Source organism: Podarcis muralis, chromosome 10 (assembly GCF_964188315.1).
Source record: "Podarcis muralis chromosome 10, rPodMur119.hap1.1, whole genome shotgun sequence".
In the NCBI taxonomy this organism is placed as follows: Eukaryota; Metazoa; Chordata; class Lepidosauria; order Squamata; family Lacertidae; genus Podarcis; species Podarcis muralis.
Window position 1 is genome coordinate 45,251,453 of NC_135664.1, and position 24,707 is coordinate 45,276,159.

General features: G+C 41.6%; 1 protein-coding gene across 7 annotated transcripts in view; it reads left to right on the plus strand.

Annotated features, from left to right (window-relative positions):
• TCF20 (transcription factor 20) overlaps positions 1 to 24,707 on the plus strand; it is a 202,939-nt gene that overhangs the window by 155,650 nt on the left and 22,582 nt on the right. For 4 of the 7 annotated variants that reach the window (XM_028747837.2, XM_028747844.2, XM_028747848.2 and 1 more), the window contains one exon: positions 23,243 to 23,414. In XM_028747837.2, coding sequence (XP_028603670.2) covers positions 23,243 to 23,414 — 172 coding nt within the window. Of the gene's footprint in view, positions 1 to 2,747; positions 2,876 to 9,005; positions 10,282 to 23,242; positions 23,415 to 24,707 lie in introns of those variants that run through there. The other 3 variants (XM_028747852.2, XM_028747854.2, XM_028747855.2) reach the window with 3 other exon arrangements.

Sequence of the window (24,707 nt, forward strand, 5' to 3'; positions counted from 1 at the left end):
GCTCGCTGTTTTGCCTTCCCCTTTAGCCCCGCGCAGCCTCTCCTTGCGGAGGGGTTGCGCGCGGCTATGGAAGAAGGCAAGGCAGCGAGCGGGATGGATCCCGCTTGCTGTTTTGCCTTCCCCTTTAGCCCCGCGCAGCCTCTCCTTGCGGAGGGGTTGCGCGCGGCTATGGAAGAAGGCAAGGCAGTGAGCGGGATGGATCCCGCTTGCTGTTTTGCCTTCCCCTTTAGCCCCGCGCAGCCTCTCCTTGCGGAGGGGTTGCGCGCGGCTATGGAAGAAGGCAAGGCAGCGAGCGGGATGGATCCCGCTCGCTGTTTTGCCTTCCCCTTTAGCCCCGCGCAGCCTCTCCTTGCGGAGGGGTTGCGCGCGGCTATGGAAGAAGGCAAGGCAGCGAGCGGGATGGATCCCGCTCGCTGTTTTGCCTTCCCCTTTAGCCCCGCGCAGCCTGTCCTTGCCGGGAGAAGCTGCGCAGGGCTTTCCTGGCTTTTCTGGGAGGTGGGGGAATTCCCCCACCTCCCGCAAAACCGGCAGAAGCCGCGCGCACTTTAAAAGGGCTGCACGGCTTCTTCTGGCTTTCCTGGGAGGTGGGGGGATTCCCTCACCTCTCGCAAAAGCCCGCAGAAGCCGTGAGCTCTTTAAAGGGGCTGCGCGGCTTCTCCTGGCTTTTCTGGGAGGTGGGGGAATTCCCCCACTTCCCGCAAAACCGGCAGAAGCCGCGTGCACTTTAAAAGGGCTGCACGGCTTCTCCTGGCTTTCCTGGGAGGTGGGAGAAGGGACTGATTCGGCCAGTCAGTCCCTTCTCCCTCCTGTGGAAAAGCCCACAAGAGCTAACGGAGCTTGTGTGCGGCTCTTGGGGGCTTTTCCCGCCTGCCTCCCCCCCTGCATTCGCTCCATAGGACGCACACACATTTTCCCTTGCTTTTTAGGAGGGAAAAAGTGCGTCCTATGGTGCGAAAAATACGGTAATTTGCCAAAGTAGAAGGCTGCTTTGTTAAATAGTTATATTAGAAATACAGATATTTTCAAGTTCACAGGTCATTTTGGATTAAGACTTCTGGAAACAGCCAAACCTCAGATAACTGAATAAAAACTGCACATCATATTATGTCTTCACAGATATTTAGGTTATATTGGATAGTGTTGACCGCTTGCAAAAAAAACAACCCTGTTTTTGCTCACTATATGTACCAAATTGATTATTATAGAACAAGATTAGTCTTTAAGGAACAAAAATTACCAGAGTTCAGGAGAGAATACCAACATAAACAAATAGAAGCATCATTGCTAATTTATGTGAGAAATGAGCATTCAGCCACCAAATTGTTGATTTTAGTAATTAAAGACTTTTGTTGTTGTTGTTGCATATATTTGTTCTAATATTTATACTCTGCCTTTTGATTCATGAATCCATGAGCAGCTTATAAAACTGGTAAGAACCACAATGCAGGTTAAGAACAATACAGTATCACGATACCAAAAAATAGCAATACCAAACGAACAAACAACAAGATATGGCTCTTCCCTTGATAAATATGTCACTGACAGTCACTCCTCTGATCCAAATGTTCTTTTGTGTATCAGAAGTTGGGCATATGCTGTGGAATTGCATTGAACTTTCTGTGAACCATGTTTGCCTTGTCTGTATGCTACTGATAAATGGGTCCAGGAACCTTTTTGGAATGAATAAATATTATTTCCTCATTTCTAAATTTTTCAGATAAGTTTATCTATGCTCTGTACTTTTAAAAAGCAAAGGTGTGCCATGAGAAACTAAATTCTGCAACCTGTAGTACTGGGCAAATTGCAGAATTGTAGAGTTGGAAGGGACCACAAGGGTCATCTAGTCCAACCCTCTGCAGTGCAGGAATCATTTGCCCAGTATGGGGCTCGAACCCAATTATTCAGGGTCCTGAAACTTCATCCCCCAATCTCCTGTAGATTCTTTCTAACATTGGAGAATCCACCAGGCATCGTGGGTGCACACACTGTTCAAGTTGATCTGCATAACCATAAAGCCTAGGAGATGTTTTACTAAAAATAAAATTAAGTATGTGACTCTCAATGTACTGAACACAGTATATCTATTTTTGCTATTTTCCTGCGATTCTGGAATATGTACTACATTGTTTAGAAACTGTGTTGTGTTTCAATGGAAGACAAAGACTTCTGCTCTCTATGGAGTGACCCCTGTATTAAAAAGTGGTTGTTTTAGAATTAATTGAGATATAGCAAGAAGTAACACTTTTAATTTGGAAAGGAGAGTACTTCTAGATATGTTACTTGTTTTGTAGTATTAGCACCTCTTTTCTGTTGTAAGTTGATTCTTTTAGTTAAGACAATGAAAACCAGATGTAATCTGTTTCAACATCCACAAGGTGAAAAAAGCTTAAGTTTGACATTTCTGATCAGTGGTTAAAAACATCTGACACCAGGGAGCAAAAATCTTTCACAAAATGTCCTTTCAGAACACTTAAGGAAGAAGCTGTAAAAACCTTCTTGTTGCTCAGCTGGAAAGCTTTGTGATTATGGAGCACAGCTCAACTTTCTTGCTAAACTGCTTATTTCTTTCCTCCCCAAAGTTCCAAATGCCGTCGTGCAGAAATCCTGTCTGAAAGATCTGTGTTTGGTTCTCGTACTGATGCTCCTTTCTCTTTCACTCTCCACATGTTCCATCTTCCTTCTCATCTGCCTCTCTCCTTTTATCTTCTCTTTCCCCCTCACCTTCTTCTTGGCATACTGGACATTAGCCCCTCCTCCCTTGCTCTCTTCCCTCCTTGCAGAACAAGATGGTGAAAGGCAGCCTCAGCACAGAGCAGTCGGAGCGGGGGTGAGGGGGGAAGTGTGTTCGTGGGAATGAAAATAAAAGCAAGCACAGGTGAGTGGAGGGAAGGATGCCACTTTCTCTCCAGCCCGAGGGAGAAATAGGTGGTGATATTGCTATGCAGAGATTTTAACTTTGACTCCTGTTTACTTGTATTTTGATGCTAAGCTCGCCACTTCACCAATGAAGGGCAGAACTGGGGAGAAGCCCTTTTCTGCTGTATCCTAATGGACTTCCCATGTATCACCTGTTTGTCTATTTATGTAAACACAGAAGCTTGGGTGTTTTTTATATCATCATTTGATGGGTAACTCTCATATTTCACTTAGATTCCCATTTTCTGAGCTCCAGTAAGTCAAGATCAGTTGCCTGCCTGACAGCCTAGAGGAAAAGGCAGTGATTAGCTCTGCATAGCATCATAAGCATAACATACTTTCAGTGTTCTGGAAAAAGCCGAGAGAGAGAGGAGAGCTGTCTTTCTGAGCTCAGCAGAAGCAATCAGAACACTCTGAGGAACACAGACTCAGATAGTCTAATGATGGTTTTTCTTTGCCCTCCCAGTCCATGCCAGATATACACTGGGATGAAGTTCCAGGGCTGATCCTTCTATCCTTTTGGCTGAGAAATCCACAGGAAGCCTGGAACAGACTTACATGTGACTATTGTGTGTGTGTGAGAGAGAGAGGGGGGGGGGAGAGAGTGCATCTGCCTGGCTTCCTTGCTTATTTCAACCGTGTTACTCTGTTTCTTTCCCCCTCTGCCATGTTGTTACCACTATCTCCTCCACCTCTTCATGCTGTGAGGGTATTGCAAATACCTGTCGAAGCCCAGGACAAGGCCTCTATAATGCTGCTTCGTTTGTCATTATGAAGCCAGTAAGCCAGTCGCTCTTTAAAGCTAGAACGAGGGTGTATGTATGCATATGCATGCGCAGTTACTATAAGTCCAGCTCTGCCCCCATGGCAGTGGGAATGCACCTCTCTCCCTGGAGGCCATTGTTATTCCCCACAGACAACCAGCTTGAGTGCTGAGTTGCAAGGCTCATCCACATAGAATGAGTTTTTCATCTCAAGATAGTTTTTTTTACTGGTATCCTCATATTGAAATCACTCCTACCACAATATTGTTATATTTTCATATCTTGGTATGTTTTTAGTTCTTGTGGATGTGGGTGTTTAGATAATGCTAGCCTGTTGTCCACATTTTGTAGACAGTGAAACCAAGATGCTAACACTCAATGAGTTCTTCCAAAAGACACACAAAAAATGGTAATCTAAATCTAAAAATAGGGCAGAGGTTTTCCTCATAGAGTTTTAAAAAGCAATTTACACCACAGGGAGCTTGTTGAAAATTAGCATTGAACATTCATTCTCTGATTACTATTTCATTGTCTCTTGTCATGTTTGAATTGGGGCATGAACATTTATTTAGCTGTAAGTGCATTCAATAGACAATCCTATATGAACAGATTTAGCTTTATGAATTGAGATTTCCCTTAATAGGTGGTTCAGTTAGGATGGCTTTCACAGGGATTGTTCACAGAATAATGGAGATATCTTCAGTGTACTGGAACTATGCCATCATTAGTATCTTTATCATTACAGAATGGGAATGCACACTTTATAAAATATTGATGAGTTAGGTGGTTTGCTGAAGTCCCTGTCTCTTATTGGTATTTATTGGTCTTTCTTTCTCCCTTACATATTCACGAATATTTCGTGAGTTTGAACAAGTTCTGCCCACCTTATTTTGCTTACATGCAAGACGGTACATGTATAAGTTGGAATTGTGACCTTGTTTCATCCATGCCACTTCTTTCTCACCATTTAGAAATCATTTGCGCACATCATTGTTTGTTTTTTCCTTTGTTTTTAAGCATTGCTTGAAATCCTTGTGTTTGCTTCTAGCCAGGTGACTGTGAATGGGCTTTGTTGATACTTTATGAAGTGAATGTTTTAACAGAGCAGATTTTATTCATTTATAAGATTTGTTATTACTGCAGGCAATCCAGGGCAAGGCACAAAACAATACTATAATATCAACCCCTTTGAACTATCAGGAGAACTGCCTGTAGAACTGCCTAATACCTGAAGGGTAGTGCACAAAATGCTGTGTCATTTAGAATGGTTTGGCTATGTGCCTTCTTCCTGGTGCAGTGAAGGCCCCTGAAAGCAATACATAAAGGCTATCCTGGTCACACAGAGATGGAATGTCTCCACCTGTTTCTTTCTGAGCTGGTTGCTCCAGTAGTTCTGCAACATTTCTGAGGCAAGAAGATGAACTGTGAATGAATCTAGTGATCTGCATTGTCTCCAGGAATTAGAAGAGAGCAGAGCACAAAGGAGCAGTGTTGTGTGTCTTGTTGCCTGTCTCTGAGTTTCTGGTTTAGTGCTCTGGCTTGTTTCCAGGTAAGGGCAGGCCTCCCATATACGAAAGCCTGAGGCAGGAGTCTCCCAGCTCTTTCTAAAGAAACCTATAATGGATTATGAATGCCAATCATTTGCTTTTAATATTTTTGGGAATATCTCTTTTCAGTTAATTGTCTCATGTCCATTTACACTTTACCTAGGTCTTTTTTGATATCAGAAAAATATGCCTACTTTGTAAATAAGTTGGGGGAGGTGGCTCCTTTTGAGTTATAGGTGTCCTAGATCTGTGACTGGCAGTAGAGAATGGGTTAAAAGGTAAAGGACCCCTGACAGTTAAGTCCAGTTGCGAACGACTCTGGGGTTGCGACGCTCATCTCGCTTTACTGGCCGAGGGAGCTGACGTTTGTCCGCAGACAGTTTTTCCGGGTCATGTGGCCAGCATGACTAAGCCGCTTCTGGCAAAACCAGAGCAGCGCACAGAAATGCCATTTACCTTCCCGCCAGAGCGGTATCTATTTATCTACTTGCACTTTGATGTGCTTTCGAACTGCTAGGTTGGCAGGAGCAGGGACCGAGCAATGGGAGCTCACCCCATCGTGGGGATTCGAACCGCTGACCTTCCGATCGGCAAGCCCTAGGCTCAGTGGCACCCACGTACATTGGTTATTTTCTCCTGTTGATTCATCAAAATAGTGAAATTAGTTTTGATGTGCTTCCATAAGCAGTGGAGGGTAGTTCCACTGTCAGTTAACTTGTAACAGGGCAGTATATGCAAGAACAGCTATGTTTCTAATTATGAGACTTCAACTTATACATTTTGGAATTCTCTGGCTTCCCACTTCTAGGAATTTAAATCATTGGATCCTAGTTTCATATCCTGGTTAGTAAACAAATTAAGCCAGTTTTCTGACTTATATCTAATGGAAAACCTTGGATTTAAAAATCCACCATAGAAGTGTTGAAGCCAGCATGTAAGGGGATGGGAGAAGTACGTGAGTATGATACGTCTTCTTGGCTAAGATTGTTACTTTCAAAAGAGCCGTTTACCTACAACTCTGCTTCAACATATTTTATAATTTTTTAAAGGATTCCTATGCTGTCCAAATAAATTCAGGGCATTGTGCATCACATGCCAGTTATATATGGGCTGATGTTGGTTTTTATTTTTACTTAACTATTTGTATGTAGTATATTTCCACCTTGATTTTCTTGGCAAAAGAGAAATAGTGCATAAAATTGAAAATAAAATGGCTGGTATATTTGGGGAGGATGGTTGGAAGGGCGGGTGCTGTTACTTTTTGAATGCATGTGGAGGTTGGGATGGGGATTCTTACATGCTTTAGCAATATAGATTCAAAGGTTAACTTCATCTAGAACAGAAGGGTGTGAGTTTGTGTATTTGGCATTACTAAGTCTAGAGTTTATTTGTCTGCAGGCTAGGGGAAATTAAGGGGTTACCATACCTTCAGTGCCACAGCACTTGTGGCCTGTTACACCCAGAAGCATTTGTCTGACTGCAAAGCTTATCAGTGATGATACAGCATTGAGAATATGCTTGTCGGTAATACCTGCTAGACCAAACCTCCAGGCTCTGCATGCCTTCATCTGCACTAAAGGTTGTGCCCTTCTGGAACTCATTCCCGGTCCTGCTTCCTTCTGGAAGAAGAGTAGGTTCAAGAGCCAAAAGAACAATAAATGCTGCTGGACTCAGTACTGGAGAATTGTGTTTGCTTCTCTTCCTGTCCACATGATAGCAGAGGCAGATTTTGCAGTGGCAGGGCTATGTGTTCTCATGGATCAGCCAGATGTGTTCTCGTTAGTTCCCAATTTTTCAGATTTCCCAGCTCTTTCAAGGAAAGCGCGAATATGTATCTGTCATGAAAATTTGTAACACACAGGATTTTCTCCCAATTCTATTCGCCTTGTTCCAGCCATTCATTTCTGCCTCTCCAAGGATCAGTAAACAGTAATAATGCTTTTTACTGCCCAAGACTTCATGCCATTAAAAAGAAAAAAGAAAAAGACCCCACCCCAAATATCAAGATTGGACAACAGAACCAAAGTGGATGGCTAAGGGCAAGCAGAGAGTTAAAAACTAAGACAAAGTTTTACGACTGGGGGGGGGGATCCTTTAAATGAATTAAAATGCATTCGATGTTGAAGAAATTTATTTATTAAATTTCTACACTGCTTTATATTTTTAAGAAAAATCTCAAAGCCGTTTACAGCATATTAAATCAGTAAAACAAAAATAAAACAATCTGAAGAAAATAAAATATAGAGTTTACAGTCAAAGCAACATAACAGAAAACTAAAATATTATCTTAAAGTAAAACATTACCAAGGAGGTCAACTACAGAATACATATTTAACATAGTAGGGCTGGGTGAGTCTGGGGCCCACCTCCTAGGCCAGGTGGAATGGGCCTTGCAGGGAGCGGCCTTCACGCCTCACAGTTAAGTTTTTAAGTTAGTTTTAAAAATCTACCTAAAAGTCCTCTTTCTTTGCTTAAGCTGTTCAAATGCAAGATGCATGTATGTCTCCTGTAGAAGTAAAAGTCAGTGGTCCAAAATAGTTTACAGTATCTGAAAGATAGATGGTTGGTAGCCAGTGTGCTCAGGAATAAGACCCACAATTAAGAAGCAAGGAGATATAAGGGAATATGATTCAACCTGAAAATTCAGTTGAATTTCCCAGGTCCCACTCATAATAGAGAAAAGTGGTCTGATAGATAGAAAGGCTAACCAGCCCCTCCCCCTCTTTTTGGGAATAGGGCTCATTCATATTTGAACAAGCATGGAAGAGTCAATTTGAAAAGTCAGTATCACTCTTAAGATCCCCACTGCTTGCGCAAAGGACTCACACTTTAGCTAAGCCCCTTTTAAGTGTTGGTTGGTTTAGGCTGCAACCCTGTGCACAGTTACTTGGATGTATCACTGAATCTTATGGGGCTTACTGAAGCACAAACAGTAGGAGGAAGGGCTCCTAATTTAAGATGCAGGAAAGATATAATAATAGTTCACATTCTGTGGACAATCTGAAAGGAACTTCACCTAAAGCATTTGCAGAATGTTTAAGGCTGAGTATAACACTCTTAACTAGCAGAATGGAGTGAGTCTGAAACTTCTTGTCATAGAGTGACTACTAATGGTCTACAAAGGAAATTAAATACATACACATGCCATTGCACAAGCTGCTTAAAGTGACATTTGTGCCTCCAGTAAAATAGAACTGATAAATTTCAGCTGACCTTACCTCTAAATCCAGACAATACTGGCTACTGTAGTTAAAGCATCTCCTTAGTGTACACTCATGGTTGCCAATCTATCATTAGATAGTAATTCTAAGTTGGTTTTTTAATGGTTGCTATCTGGTGGTTGTGCAGGGCCAGACAAAGTATGGTGAGATGAAGCCCCTTTCATTGGCTGCCCTGTTATCAGGCTATAGCAGAGATTCACCCTCTGATTAAATTAGCCACACATTGTATCTTCCAACAGCCATATATCCCAGCACTAAATGTAATGAATTCTGACATGGACACTTAAACAGAAAGGAATGGGCTATAATTTTTTAATTTCATATAATCGCTGAATAATTGCTTGCTTTTCATGACCTTAAAAGGGTTTTTGGTTTAAGGAAAAAAGAATTATAAATGCTACACTTTCATAAACAGTTCTACCAAGTTTTAAAGTTCTTGGAAGTATTGCTGCTACAACATTTCCTTGGGCTATGGACTTAAATTTTGCCAACAAGTTAATAAAAAATGTTTAGCACATGCACATTTTTCTAATGGCAGTGCTTTTCTCCTGTTACAGGTTAAGCTGTTGAGATAAGAAAGCGGTGGACATTCATGATTGGATGGATTCTTTCCCACTGTGCAGTCATGCCCCTCTCTTGATGTGCCTGCCAATGCCAGCACTTCCTTCATCAACTCTTTCATCACACTTGACCGACAACATCACAGAATATGATCAAGGAGTCTGAACCAGCTGTTTTCATGGACACAATCTCCATAGTGACTATGGGATGGGGAGGGAAAAGAAAAGAAAGTGGGGGAATTAAAGAGGGAGGGATAAAATATATATATAGATTATATATATAAAGATCTATTTTTAGTCTTGATAGACTTGTTTTAAATGAAAGGTGCGCTATCCCTTTTTATGCATTAAATTGAATTTTTAGGACCCATATATGTTCCAAGTTGCTTATGAACAAGTATAAGTAAAATTCAAACAAGGCCTTTGCAAATGGAACTCAACTTGTTTCAAAAGGAGTTATGAGCTTGCTTAATCAAACTTGTCTCTTTACTCCAACTTCCACAACAGATAACCCAGGTTTTAAAGAATATGAATTTCCCCCCCTGTATGTTGGTGAAATTGTCCGTAGGGGTGGGAGGTGGGAATGAATGGTTGCAGGGAATGGGATGTTTGTATTTGTGTATGTGTGAAAAGGGGATTTTTTTTTCTTTTTAAGAAACGCTATTTATTTTTATTAAGAAAGGAAGCACCAGAAGACTCCTATGTCATGTGACTTGTGAAATAAGAGTGGCTTCTATTAGCTTCATATACAGATATTCTGACCTTATTATACGTTACTCTGTACCAAAAGGTGGGGGATTTGCGCCATTCTTGGCATTGACAAATACTCCCAAGTCATTCCAAGGAGCTGCTGCCTTTTGGGGGGCTAGTCTGGAGGAGGATGTGGACATGCCTGCTAGAAAGGGGCATTCAACAGGAAGTCTGAATGTTGACATAATCAGTGTGTGTTAAGCTGACCAGGAAAATCCAATTAACCCTTCTCTTCTCTGTCTTTTGTTTCCCAAAGGAAGGAAGGGAGAATGTCTATTTAGCAGCCTACACCACATGGTTACTTTTAGTTTGTTTGTACATTGTGTAATTTTTAAACATTTGAGTTTTTTTTAAAAACAAAACTTTTTCTCTTGTTAAGGCCTTAAGAAGGGGTTAGTGCATCTTTCAGTGGTCACTCTGCCATGGGAATAAAATAGCTGTTTCACAAACAGTTTTATATAAAAAACTAAAACAAAACAAAAAAACCCCACAAAAAAACCTAATAAACTTCATTTTAACCTTGTTTCTTCTGTGGAATGTAATGTATTTTGCTCTTCCTGTCAGTTGCAGTTTTTTCTGTGATTGCTGTTTGGGTCATTTGCACACCAACTTAGCTCTCTTAGATTTAAGAGAAGTATGTCTCCCTAGCCACCTTGAATGGTCCAGAGAAACTATTCACACTCATATACAGCAAGCTTTCTGAGGGTGTTTTATCGAGCAGAAGCCACTACCAACATTGTTCCTGTATTTTTGCAACATTCACACCCCTGGAATTAACTCATTTCATCAGGCTTTGGATAGTTCATTGGGGTTGATATTAAAGGTACATGAGCTCACAAATGCCATCTGATTCCTCTGAGACATGCTGTTTAGCTTAGAGGACATCCTGTTGCTGACCACTGGGATATTTGCAATTGTTATAGGTACTCAGGTGAGCTCTGCACTTAGATTCCACAATGAAAACTTAGCAATTCGGAGTCTACAAGAAAAATCTTCCTCTGTATCTATCACCACTACTGCATCTGCTCCCTTTGCTTCTTCTCACCATTTCCAGCACCTACTTACTACCATAGTATTGGTCCCTGTTCTAGTTACGGCAGTGATGGCCAAACTTGGCCCTCCAGTTGTTTTGGGACTACAATTCCCATCATCCCTGACCACTGGTCCTGTCAGCTAGGGATGATGGGAGTTGTAGTCCCAAAACAGCATCTGTGGCTCCATTTTCAGTGGTGACTTTTGCAAGTGGTATTCTACATACTGTTTAGACTCCCAACACTTGCTCCTACCATGATGCCCCTTAATCTAAGAAAGTTCACTACCATTCATTCCTGCCTCGGTTATTTCCAGTTCCTGATCTGGCACTACGGCTGTGAGGTAGGTAAAGGCAACTCATTCACTATTACATTTGTTTATCCAATATGAAGTGTTAACGTGTTTACCATTCATACACTGGAATTCCCACAATGCTACTGCTGTTCTGCGAGCTGAGATTTTCTGATGCTGGGGAATGAAGATAGAATGTCTGAAATCATAGCGTAGTAATCCTGAGTCAAGTTCTCAACAGAAAACCTTTGTAGACGATACCAAGCATAGTGCAGCATAGTTAAATCTGTCATGCCCAAGGTTCAACAAGCCCCTCCTCTTATAAATGATTCTGTATTCAGAGATGGCTCCAGTCTTACACTTAAGCAAGCCGTCAAGGATTCCTAGGATAAACCACTCTATAATTGGCATCCTGCAAACTGAAAAATATGCACAAGATAGAGAAGGATATGATTGGTGGTAAAACATATGCACCATGAAAGGAACAGCCTTACTCAGCTCTTGACAAATGGCAGAAAACTCAATATGGCAGAAAAAAATTACACTTCAGTTGTTCTTGTCCATCCGTCTTCTAATTGCCAGGTGTATTTGCATTGCATTACTACCTTCCATGAGAGAAAGCTTCCTGCATCTTTGATCTGTTACACTTTGCAGGCAGGACTGACTACGATTCTTTTATCCTCTCAAGAGCAGGCTGCACATTTCTTCCTTTAGCATTCCAAATCCGCTATGATTGTGCAATCTGAATTTCCTGGTGTGCCACTGAAACCCAACTGCAAAAGACAGAGTCTGCGAACACCTGAAGTGTCCCTAGTCTCAAGTGCAAACCTCCACTCTTCTGCCTCTAGAGTTTTGTGGACTTCTGTGTGTAGCCTGGAAGACCATAACAGTCCTGCTAGATGAGACCAAAAGTATTCTGTTCTCAACGAGATGGGAGAAGACTTTGGACAGGTGCTCTCATTGCTTTGCTTCAGGGTTGAGCTTCTGAGCTTGTGCATCTGCCTGCATGCTTCCCCATCACTCTCATTGCTGGGTACTCATCTTGTGGGAGTGCAAGCTAGGTGGTGAAGGGAAGCAATGGCAGGTGCAGGGCAGGCCCAGTACACTTTAGTATCTGATGAAGATCCCAAAATGGCATGACCCTCCAAGCCAGGGAAGATCTAAAGAGAAGGCAGGGAGTGCTTGATGGGGGAGTGGGGAGGAGATGGGTGCATGTGTGTGTGTAAAATGGAGTGGGGTTCCTGTGTGTATGATAGAATAAAACAGAAAGAAGAGGGCAGGAGAGAAAACGGGGGTCCCTGCCTACCACCTGACTTGAAAACGGTCTTTGTCTAACCTTATCCTCAAAGTTGTTGAAAAGCTTGTGTGGGACCTTGAACTTCTCCACAGAACAGTGGAATAAAAATTGAAAAAATAAATGCCGTTGCCTTTATTGCAGCAACGATACTCAGGAGGGTGAATAAGATGGTGGTAGAATAAAAATGAGCAAACAGGTGGGACCTCATGGGACAGATTAGGTTTATACTCAGTTGTAAACTTGATTTGAGAAGTTATGAGAATGCTGAACAGGTGGGGAGTGTAGCAAAATGCTTGGCCAGAAATTTGATTGTGAAAGAGTCCCATCTGCTGCAGATAACTTGGTTACAAAATTAATTGAGGGTGTTCTTCAGAATTTTAGGAGGCACAGGCTGCAATCCCATATATATTTACTAGGGGGTAATTTCCATTGAACTCACCAGAAATTTTTGCTGAGTAAACAATCCAGAATGTGAACACAAAAGAAAAACCCAGTATAATCTCTTTGGGGCTTACCTTTTGAGGTAATCATGGTTTATGGATTGTTTTGTACAGAAGACTGATGCCAACCCTACTCTTCTATAATGGGATTTCCTCCCAGGTAAATGGGATTAGGATTGCAACTTTAGCAAAGGGAGCAAAAGCCAGCTAGAATAATGATCCTCCTCCTCTCAACTTCCCAATGTTTCTTGTGGGCAAACAAGCCTAAAGGAGAGGAGAGCAGCCACAACTCCCACCCCCCCTTTCAGTTTCTGAAAGACCCTGTGGAGTCCTGGTGGGACTACAGGAGATCATAGAATCATAGAGTTGGAATAGACCACAAGGGCCATCGAGTCCAACCCCCTGCCAAGCAGGAAACACCATCAGAGCACTCCTGACATGGTTGTCAAGCCTCTGCTTAAAGACCTCCAAAGAAGGAGACTCCACCACACTCCTTGGCAGCAAATTCCACTGTCGAACAGCTCTTACTGTCAGGAAGTTCTTCCTAATGTTTAGGTGGAATCTTCTTTCTTGTAGTTTGGATCCATTGCTCCGTGTCCACTTCTCTGGAGCAGCAGAAAACAACCTTTCTCCCTCCTCTATATGACATCCTTTTATATATTTGAACATGGCTATCATATCACCCCTTAACCTCCTCTTCTCCAGGCTAAACATGCCCAGCTACAGATCATAAACGACATCCTCCTCAAAATGCCTTCATGAGCAAACAACCTTGCAGAAGGGGACTTTTTAACTGGGCATGTCAGCCCTTTGCAGTGGGATCCTTGCCATGCTTACTTAGCACTAAGTCCAGCTGAAGCGGGGGTGGGGGCGGGCGCTTACTTCCATGTAAGTTAGGTTGAGATTGCAGCTTTAGCAAGGGGAGCAAACACCAGGTCTAGAGCAGTGATCCACCACCTCCCAATTGGCTGACAGCAACAGAACAGAAAGGCTGGATTGCTGTAACCTTCTGCTCCCAACTTTGCAAAAGTCTTTTGAAGCAAACACCTATTTAACCACCACCACACAGAGAGACTCCTGCCAACCTAGCAGTTCGAAAGCACGTCAAAGTGCAAGTAGATAAATAGGTACCGCTCCGGCGGGAAGGTAAACGGCGTTTCTGTGCGCTGCTCTGGTTCGCCAGAAGCGGCTTAGTTATGCTGGCCACATGACCCGGAAGCTGTATGCAGGCTCCCTAGGCCAATAAAGCAAGATGAGCGCTGCAACCCCAGAGTCAGTCACGACTGGACCTAATGGTCAGGGGTCCCTTTACCTTTACCTTTTTACACAGAGAGAAGTTCTGTCCTCAACTTAGAAGGAAATAGAGTGGCCAGTTCTGCCATGCAATTGTGTTTACTGAGGTGGGTTCAACCTAGAAAAGACAGCAGAGATAGCCCAAACAGCCCCAAAATACAGCAATAGTGTCTAACTTTCATTCCAGGAACACTAGAGATTTAGTGAAAGTTCACATTCTGGGCCTCCTTGCAGGCACGAACTTGTTGCACCATTGGTAATCCTGCCTTGAATGGACTGGGAGGGGCAGCCTTGCCACAACAGGAGATTCCCCACCCTATCTCATTGTTATTGCTCCCAGCATTCTTCCTTGGTTTATCCACATCTTCAAATCTTTCTCCACAAGGTACATTCCTCCACCCTTCTATCTTTAAATGTGTTCCTATTACTCCATGTTTTGAAAAATCTACATGGGAGATGGGAGAGAGGGGAATAAACCAGGTGAGAACTCAGGACTGAACACTATTCCCTGTAAATCCTGTCAAACCCGAGAGTAACACTAGAGGGCATACACTGACTATTCGGTGTGTGCTTTGAAATTTTCTGGTTTCTACAAACAGTGCAAATGTTGCTTATGATTGCTTTGTTATATATTTCGCTCTGATCAGTACTTCATATGGCTAGCTTTATTCTGTTTTTATATATGCTGTAAGCTGCCCAGAGTGGCGGAGGAAACCCAGCCAGATGGGCAGGATATAAATAAAATAATAACAATGATTATTATGTTGCATATTTTGAGATTTCTTCTCTGACCTACAGGAGCAGAGTGCTTACTAGTCTGAAGCAGGCATTCTGGGAGCCTGCCTCCTGTTTGGTTTTATTGCATTCTTCCTGTATCAAAATACAATAAAAAAAGAGAGAGAGAGTGCAATAATTAAAGATATACAAGACATCAGAAACTTCCTGGATTTCATTTGTATTTGTTATTTTTTTGGCAAATTCTGAAATTTATTATTGTTGTTGTTTTATTATATTTCTATACAGATACAGATATAGTAACTTCTTCACATTAATCAGTTTCACATCTCATGCATGTCTTCTCTGTGCTGCCTAAATGTTTCTCCATATCACCCAGCCTTCAAAAAGAGGAGAAAACTGCAGCGGGGTATTCTTCTACCAGCTCCAATGGATATTATGTTTCCTCCTGAAGTCAATACAGTGGTACCTTGGGTTTAGTACTTAATTCGTTCCGGAGGTCCGTTCTTAACCTGAAACTGTTCTTAACCTGAAGCACCACTTTAGCTAATGGGGCCTCCCACTGCTGCCGCACCGCCGGAGCACGATTTCTGATCTTATCCTGAAGCAAAGCTCTTAACCTGAAGGACTATTTCTGGGTTAGCGGAGTCTGTAACCTGAAGCCTATGTAACCTGAAGTGTATGTAACCCGAGGTACCACTGTATTTGAAAGTCTGTCCTGTGAAAGGGACTAGAACAGGTCACCAGTGTAACTCTGAATACTTTATTAACACATATATGGCTAGTACTGTATTATATATTAAATCATTCAGTAGTGCTTGAATGTGCTATTCATCATGGACAATCTTCATTAGGCACCAACAGCAGTCATACGAGCTGTACAGCAATCTGTTTTGCAGCACCGCTGGTCACTTTTATGGTGAGGCTAATGCTTCCTTTTCTACTATCTGAACTTCTGAAGCGCTTTGAAAACATGGAAACCTGGCTAGATCAGATATTATAGCTGGACAAGTGTAAATGAATGTATGGGCAAAGACAACTCTATAGTTGCTTTCTTTGTGCAGCTGAAATTAGGTAGGAACAGATTTTTGAACTGTCTAGATACGTCCACAGAAAGAAAGGGGGCGATTCATTCTGAACAATTGATCATTATGTTAGTGGTGATCCCCAGGCAAAGGGAATTGTGACTGTCGTTCAGCACCCAGAACTGCAGAGGGAGAAACAAGCTGGATGGAACTGTCTGGACATTTTAAATCAGTTTATTGTTCATTTTTTAAAAAAGACAAATGCATGTGGGCACTCTCCAAAGTTATTTATGGACACTTTCTAGTTAACATGCAAGGACAAGTATTGTTTACTGACCGCAAGAAGGCAGGCTTGTTGCCTGCAGGCGGGGCTATTCTCCGATGCAACTCCCACAAGATTTTCATTTGTTGCTGTGATAGATTAGTTGTTGAGAAACTTGAGCAGCGAGCTTTTTTTCTTGGAAGAGAGCACAGCTATGTGGATAGGGAGGAGCAGCAGCTAGAACAACACGTACAAGTTGAAAAATAAACAGAAAGGGGCTGACAGAGGAGAGAGGAAGGCGAAGGAAAGCAGAAGGGGATTTATCTAGAGAAGAACAAAATCATGGATCGCTTGCTGTCACTGCCCTCCCTCTTCACAGCTGTATGGAACAACCCCATGCTGTTGGGGATTTTTCTCGTTATTTTCATCTTGGCCTTTGATTACATGAAGCGTCGGAAACGCTGGAGCCGCTACCCTCCAGGGCCAGTCTCCCTGCCCTTCATTGGCACCATATTGCAGATTGACTTCCACAACCCTCATGTTTCTTTTACCCAGGTAAGTGCCTCCTGGGGGCTGGGAAACAGAAATGAAGCAAGCCTCTACACACCCAAGCACTTTTCTTATAGGAACTGCACAGTGTTAATAAATGGCATGTCTGGGCAGTATTACCCACACCCTCAGGTTTCATTTGCTGTGCCAAACTTGGAAGATGTCAAAGCAAAGTTGCAGGCACTGTTTTTTTTAGAGTGCTGCAATGCTACTTGGGCCTTGTGGAGATCCTGCACCACCCTGGCCTCTGTCTGCAGTAGGGTTGGGCAGGAAGAGCAGAGGTCCATGGGGAAATGCAGGCAGTGCGGTGCGTGGACTGCAGGAGGAAGAAATAACATTGTTTCCCATCTGCACCCCTTTCGAACGACTATCTGGGACCACACCCTAGCAGTATGAGAAAGGAAGGTGACCACAAACATGCTTCAGTTAGGCTTGGAAACACATTTTGCTTTCCATAACAGCTCTAGAGCCCATAAAATGTGGCACACCAAAGAACTCCTGAACTCGTAAGAACTCCTGATTGAGATTTTGTTTTCCTTTTAGTAGAGGTAACCTCATTTGTGCACGATCAGCACACACATGACCGCTGATGCTTGCACCATTTTTTGGCACCGCACGGGGGCTGTGTGGGCTGGGTTTACTCATCCTAGCGGATCTAGCTTATGATTGAACTCTAAGTAAGTTGGGACTAACTTGTTTTATGGATTTCAGCGGGCTTTAAGCCCAGGCAACTTGGGTTTAATCTGGCCCTGCTACTGCAGGTACACCTTCCATAACTAGGCATGCAGTAAACTGGCAATTTACGTGAGGGTTATGTTCTTGGAATAAAGCCAAAATCGGGGATCGTCAAAAGCTATTGGGTTCAATGGTGGGTGGGATTGCCAAAGTCGTTTTTCCTGGAACCCCGCCCAATTTCCACCCCTTTTTATTTTTTTTGCAGCATGTGTAAGGCTGAATGCACACAAGTAAAATGTGTGCAAGTTGCAGGTTTACTGTATTCTGTGGAATTTGAGGGCTGAAAGAGGAGCAACAATAATTTCCATTAATGGTAATTTTTGTGATCCTGCATTTGCAGGGGATAATCTACCCAGAATGCATATTTCAAATCTCATTATTGCCTGGAGCCTTGGTGAACAAAACTAGAATCTTCAGTTAAGCTGCTTGAGGGCAGAAGAGAACATTCAGCGGTTGCAACCTTTCATTCTGGAGACTTATTTAGATTGCAAAATAATGCTTTTAAGATTTGAAAATGCAAATGCCTGCAAGGAAAGATTATTGTTGGTTTGTTAACTCTTTGGGCTCATCCCCATTTACCTTTTGCCAGTGGTGTTTTTAAAAAAAGAAAAAGAAAAAAGGTGCCAGCACTCACCTTGAAGTCGTTACAGTAAGTGCCACACTTTTAACACTTGGGGGGAAACGGTGCTATTACTGCGTTCCCTTGAGTACCCCCAGAAAAAAGCACTGCCTTTTACCACTCATTTTCTAGGCGCCGGTTGGTGCTTTCCTGGTGCAAATCAAACTTTGTTTTTTTAGCCCCTCACTCTCCACTGGAAAACTCTATCATTACCACTGAATCAGAGAAGAAAGAAAGAAGTTGGATCTGGACCTGGAAAGCCTGGACTTGTGCCTAGAAATGTTGAACAAAGGAAAGTGTGAATGAGTCATTTGTGGAAGTGAAATGAAAGGCTTCTTTGGTGTGTTTTTTTGTGGCACACATTGATTTGCATTCTAGTCACATACTCTCTCTTTTTAAATGCTTTATTATTCTAGCATAATTATTACAAAGTCAAAACAAAACATTGCAAATATATACACAAAATTTTCAATAATTAAATAAATAAAAGAAGAAGAAGAAGAAAGGAAAAGGAAAAAAGACATAGAAAGAAGAAAAAAGAAAAGAAAAGAAAAGAAAATGGGAAGAGTTTATTCTACATATATTTCTACAAATTTATATTCTACAAATTTATTCTACATATTCTACAAATGTATTCTACATATATTTCAATAAGTAAATAATAATAAAATGTCATTGGTTGACTTCTACCGCTTTCACTGCAGTTCCTATAAACATTTTAAACAAAATTATCTCTGTTATTCCATATTTTTCTCCCATAGAGTCCCACATAAATGACCAAATCACTAAATTCTCTGGGTCTCTCACAAGGCTACTCTAGACACAGCCAAAACCTTGTATTTGATCCTTGTCTACATAACTAGTCATTTAAACATTCCCATTGTTTCTGAATTATACTTTTTGGTTTTTGTCTTATTAAATCAGTTAACTTAGCTAATTCCAAATATTTGCATAGTTTGTTCACCCATTCCTCTTTGGTTGGGATGTAGTTTCCTTTCCAATGACTGGCTACCAACATTCTCGTTGCTGTTGTTGCATACAGGAAAGTATTAATTTTGTCTTTCGGAATGTCTCCATTCAAGATTCCTAATAAATATGATTCTGCTCTTGTTGTATGATATTTTTATCAACTTTTTTATTTCCTCATGTATCAAATTTATTAATTTCAGGGCAGGACCACCACATATGATATAAGGTACCAATCATTCTATTACACCTCCAACATTTATTGCTACCTGATATACTCATTTTTGCCAACCTATCTGGAGACATATACCATCTGTGGTGCATCTTCATAAAATTTTCTCTTACAGTGAGGGGGGAAAGTATTTGATCCCCTGCTAAATTTGCCCTTTTGCCTTCTGACAAAGAAATGACCAGTCCATAATTTTAATGGTAGGTTTATTATACCTGTGAGAGACAGAAGAACAACAGGAAAACCCTTTTCTTTAATATACATTCTATTCTATTTCTCTTAAATTTGCTATTCATCCCATTCACGTTCCATGAAATACATTTTAGCGCCATACCACTTTATTAAATTAAAACAAACTCACTTTATAGTTAGAGTAGGTAATTTCATATAATGGTAGACAGAGAACTATATTAAATATCGTTTGTAATAAAAAGTCTTAATCTTATCTTTCTTTCTTTCACTCTGGAAGTTTTTCTCCTCCTAATTCCTCCCAATATTTTCTCCAGAAGATTTTTGTTTCTTCTGATCTGAAAGATCCTCTCCTTTCTTTGTATGTAAAAAATAGTCTTTAGGGGAATTCCCATTTAAACATAATTTTGTTGTTTTTTTAATGCCGAGGTCATAAATCTGTAGTTATCTCTCTTTTTATGAGCAGATGTGTTGGGACTTCTTTCATTATTTCGATGTGGTTCCCTTCTATGTAAAGTTGATCCATTCTACCCTTCAACAAAAGTTTTTCTCTAAGCAGCCTTGAGTTCAGAAAAATCAAAGTCTCCTGGACCTTTCCTGGTCCTTGATTTGTTTGCTCTTATTCTGAATATTTTTTCAATGTCCAGGATCAGGTCCTGTTCTCGTACTCCTAGTCAGTCTGTTAAGAGTCTTTTGTTATTTTCGTAGCTATTTCTTCATCTTGGTTCTCTTTAATTCCCTGCGGACGGAGAACCATTTCTCTCTGTTTCATCTCCAAGACAGCCATGGCATTCCAGTTGTCTTCCTGTATTTTCCTCAGTTCATCAATTTCTCCTTTATTTTTTCTTGGTATCTCTTCATCTCTTTTTGGTCTGTTTGATTTTTTAAAAATAATTTCATCTTGTTTTTGTGTCTTCACTTTTACTGCTTGGACTGTTGTGTCTAAGTCTTTATGTTTAGTTGTCAATTGGTTTACTTGATTGGAGAGTTCCATTATTAGGCTAGAGTTTTTTTCAATCTTAGTTCCCATATTTTCCATCTTTCCGTCTAATATTCTGATGTTTCCATCAAGTGTTGTAATTTTTTCACCTAGATTTTTCCCCATTCTCTCCATCACCACTATAGGTTCTTTCAGGTCCATGTTGCTCTCACTTTCTATAACTGAGACTTTTCGTTGGTGGTTCAAAGATGTAGTAAAACCACTCACTGATTGGGCTTTCTTTGATTCCATCAGGCACTCATCCTGTCTGTTCTTCCTTTTCTGTTTTCTCTCAAGGTTTTATAACTTTTAGGGAACTCCCCTAGAACAAATAATTATGAGTCCATTCCCTTCTGGGTTATCCAATATTTTCCTCCCCTATTTCTAGGGTGGTGCCGAAAAAAAGCGGGGAGTAAAAGGGGAGGGAGCCTCCTATTTCTGTGTTGTTTATTCTCCTTTTTATTTTTGAGATTATTTAATTTGTTCCTGTAGCTATATTTTTGTCCTCCAGATGGTGCTATTCTTCAAATTATTTATTTTCTGTCAGTGTCTATTTTGATATTGGCCACAAGAGGTCTCTATATTCCCTCTTAGTTCTTTCCCTCCTCAATATCTCTCTTCATTTGTGATCCTAGTCCTCTCTTTGGCGTCTTTTCCTGTTAGCACTCTATCACTTCCGCCAATAGCAACTCCTCAACGCTGACCCCTCTGGAATTTTCCCAAAAACAGGTATGTTTATTTTCTTCACAGGTCCATGTTTTATGTTTAGTTGGGGCAGTCTTCTCAACCACCCGCTTTCCCCTTAGAGCGCCGCCTGCCTTCCTTTGTCTATTATCTGTTCCTTTACTTTCCATCCTTTGTCTTTGTCTGATCGCAATTTCTTTGAACCTTTGGTGTGTTTTTTAATATTCCTAAGAAACTCCTTGTGAGATATTTTAACAGAAGTTGTCTGTGCTGTGTTGCGGTCCCCTCTTTACTTCAGACTGAACCCTGTGTTTAAAAAACTTTTATATCTCGTCTCTCCCTTGCTGCCCACCTTCGCTAGTGGGGAGTTGTTAAAGATTCTGAGTTTTCCTACAGTTGCTTCGGGAGAAGAATGTCTTATTTTTAGCAGTCTCTCTCTTATAGGAGAGTTCAGCGCTGCCTTGTCAGGTTTTTGGGGCGTTTGCGTCGGGGAGTGGGTTAGCCCGTTTGCGTGGAGGTCCTCCCTGCGTCTTAATTATATACTTTGTTTTCTCGCTTTGGGAGACCCCTTTTCACCCCGCCATGGGCTCTGCCCGCAGGATCCCCTCCTGAGGTTGGGGTGACTTACGCCTCGTCCCCCTTTTCTTTCTCTCCAACGCCGAGTCAGCCTCAAGATATCAGGAGCGCAGATCCCCACCCGACTGTAGGTGCACTGTTCTGGAAGTCTCATACTCTCTTTTTAATATTTTGCTGGAAACCCAGTCAGATGGGCGGGGTATAAATAAATTACGATTACTACTACTCTCAGAGCTATAGGAGTTTTCACTTGCATCCCCAGTCTTTTTGCTTGGGACAAGAACAGTGCAACTGACTGGTCCTGCCCCACTCTTTAAAAGGAGAGCGGGATGGGTGGGTCAACTGTTGGGACAGTCATGCCTCGCCATGTATCCTAGCAGGTGAATATATTTCCCATAAACATGTCAAGGAGATTTTGTGCTTGCATTTTTCACAATGCAGAAGGAAACCCAACCCTATAGTAGAGCTGAGTGTCATCAGCATATTGCTGACAATGTACTCCAAACCTCCAAACTCTTTGCGCTACTTCTACCAAATCTTAACGTGAATCCTAAAATGAATGACTGAATCCTATGATGATAGTAAGATAACAAAAAAGTGTTATGATCCAGGGTAAAAGCTTGACTGTGGTTCTAATGAGTGAAATTCTTGATGTGAGGTTATTGTGGCTGCCTTGTGTCTTGGTCGCTTGGAGGAATGAGTGAGGCTGTGCTGGGCATGGGCAAGATGCTTCTGTGCTTCCTGTGGTCGTCCATGGAATGGGTCTGTTACTGGAAGCTTAATTGAATTATAGCTTTATTTGTGATACAGGATTAGTTTGCTCTGCTGGATGTTACGAAACAGTTGCTGGTGTTTATTTTAGCAGAGTACCAAGGTTTAAATTCCGTCCTCTCCAAAATACCAACAGTAACTTTTTTCTTTATTTGTTGGGCAAACACTGTTTTCCTTGATAGGCCTTTTATCTGGCTCGAATAGCAGTTTTCCTTCTCCACATATGTAATTAAGCAATACCGCTGCAAGCAATTCTGCTCCAGGGATTCTGGAACATTGAGCAGAATACATTCTCATGGACTGGGCTTTATCAGTTTAGTCCTCAATTATATATGCTACAACTGTTCACCTCTAGATTGGTCTACTGCACTGCACTGCACTTTGCATGGGGTTGCCCTTGAAGACATTTTGAAAATGTCAGCTGGTCCAAAATGCAGCATGCAATGTTAAGATCAGCAGAGGGGTCTCTCTTGGTAGTTCTGTCACCCACAGGAGCGGGGAATGGCAGCCTAGTAGTGGGCTTTTTCTGTGGCAGCCCCACTGAGGTGCATCATTTGCAAAGCTTTGTCCCTATGCTGAAGATGTATCCCTTTATTCTCACCTTTGATAGTTGAGGTATTTTGTTTTATCAGTCCCACCTCTTCCGTCAAATGTGTACTGCTCTGTTTTCACTGGCATGATTTGGCTTGCTTTTGCAATGCTAACTTTTTCTCTATTTATATTTTTTTTATTATGCTGTAACTGGCCCTGGGACTTGACAGAGTAGGAATGGTAAGAAATCTTAAAATGTCCCCCATTTCTTGTCTTTATAGCTAAGTAAGAAATATGGGAATATTTATAGCCTGCAGAACTTCTGGACAAATGTGGTGGTGCTGAATGGTTACAAGGCTGTGAAAGAAGCTTTAGTCCATAAATCAGAAGATTTTGCTGATCGCCCCTTCTTTCCTATCTACAAACAGCTGGGATACGGAGAAGTCAATCAAGGTATGTCTGGAGCCCCAAGTTCCTGGAGAAGATGAAAGGGGTTGGGAGTCCCCAGCCACCGCTTGTCACGCTAGCATTGCAAATGTGACACCAAGTCCCGTTCTCTTAATGCAAAGTTGCACTTGGAGGCTGTGGGGTATTCAGCATTTTCCCTAGAGACCTGTTCAGAATCTACTTATGCCCATTTCAGTGCATAAATCAAGCTTTTGAAAAGGGCTTTCATGACCCCGGACTCCTATTAGAAGAGACCTAAAAACTGTGAGGACAGAGATACAGGATCCTTGAAGCTCCCCAATCAGCAGTTGTTCAGGAGATGTTTTCTCCACCTTCTTGCTACGCCCAGGTTCCACAGGAGACCTATCCATGCCAGAACACACATCTGTGTAATAGATTACAGATCCGTTCCAAGCAGGGACTTCTTATATACATCTGCCCTGTATGACAAAACCATCCGTGTTGGAGCAACTCTTCCAATTCCCTAATTCTCAGTGAAACTGGCAATCAGTTTATACTGATTTGGGCTTCAGAGGGAGGGAGTTCTCTGTGCTTCTAACTCTCTCCTTCCTGATCCGCCCTTTGCCAAAACCAGTCAGAATGGCCCCACATGCTTGCGGGGAAGGGGCCCTGTGTAGTTAAATTGTGTATTTAATGATATTTTTTTTTTAATACTTTATAGTCCCTTTAGGTACTTGTACAACACAACTGTATATTTTTATAATTTTAAATAAAATCATTTTAAAATATTGTTATTGTGATCTGCCGAAATGCTTGTACACATAACGCACATAATTTTGAAATTAAAAAAGATATTGAAAAGGAAAAAAATGAGGTCATGGCTTCAGTATATATTCATATAGTTCAGGTCAAAGTGTTCTTTACCATAAAACTATGGCATAACTGGTATAAGCAGATATCAGAGCTACTTAGGTTCCTTCTTGTGGTAATTTATCTTATCAATGCCAATATTATGGGATAAACTATTTGTTTATATCTATGTACCTCAAGAACCGTCCCGAACTTTGTGTTCATAATCTGAGGCCCTTCTTCATGTGCCTCCTCCACGTGAGATCTGGAGGGTGGCAACAGGGGAACAGGCCTTCTCTGTAGTGGCTCCCCATTTGTGAAATCCTCTCTCCAGGGAGGTGCATTTGACACCTTCAATATATATTTTTAGACATTAGGCGAAAACGTTCCTTTTCAAGCAGGTCTTGGGCTGATTAATATTCTACAGCCTTTTAAATGTGACTGCAAGAAGTGAGGGTTATTGTTTTGCTGTTTTCTTTTATTTATTTT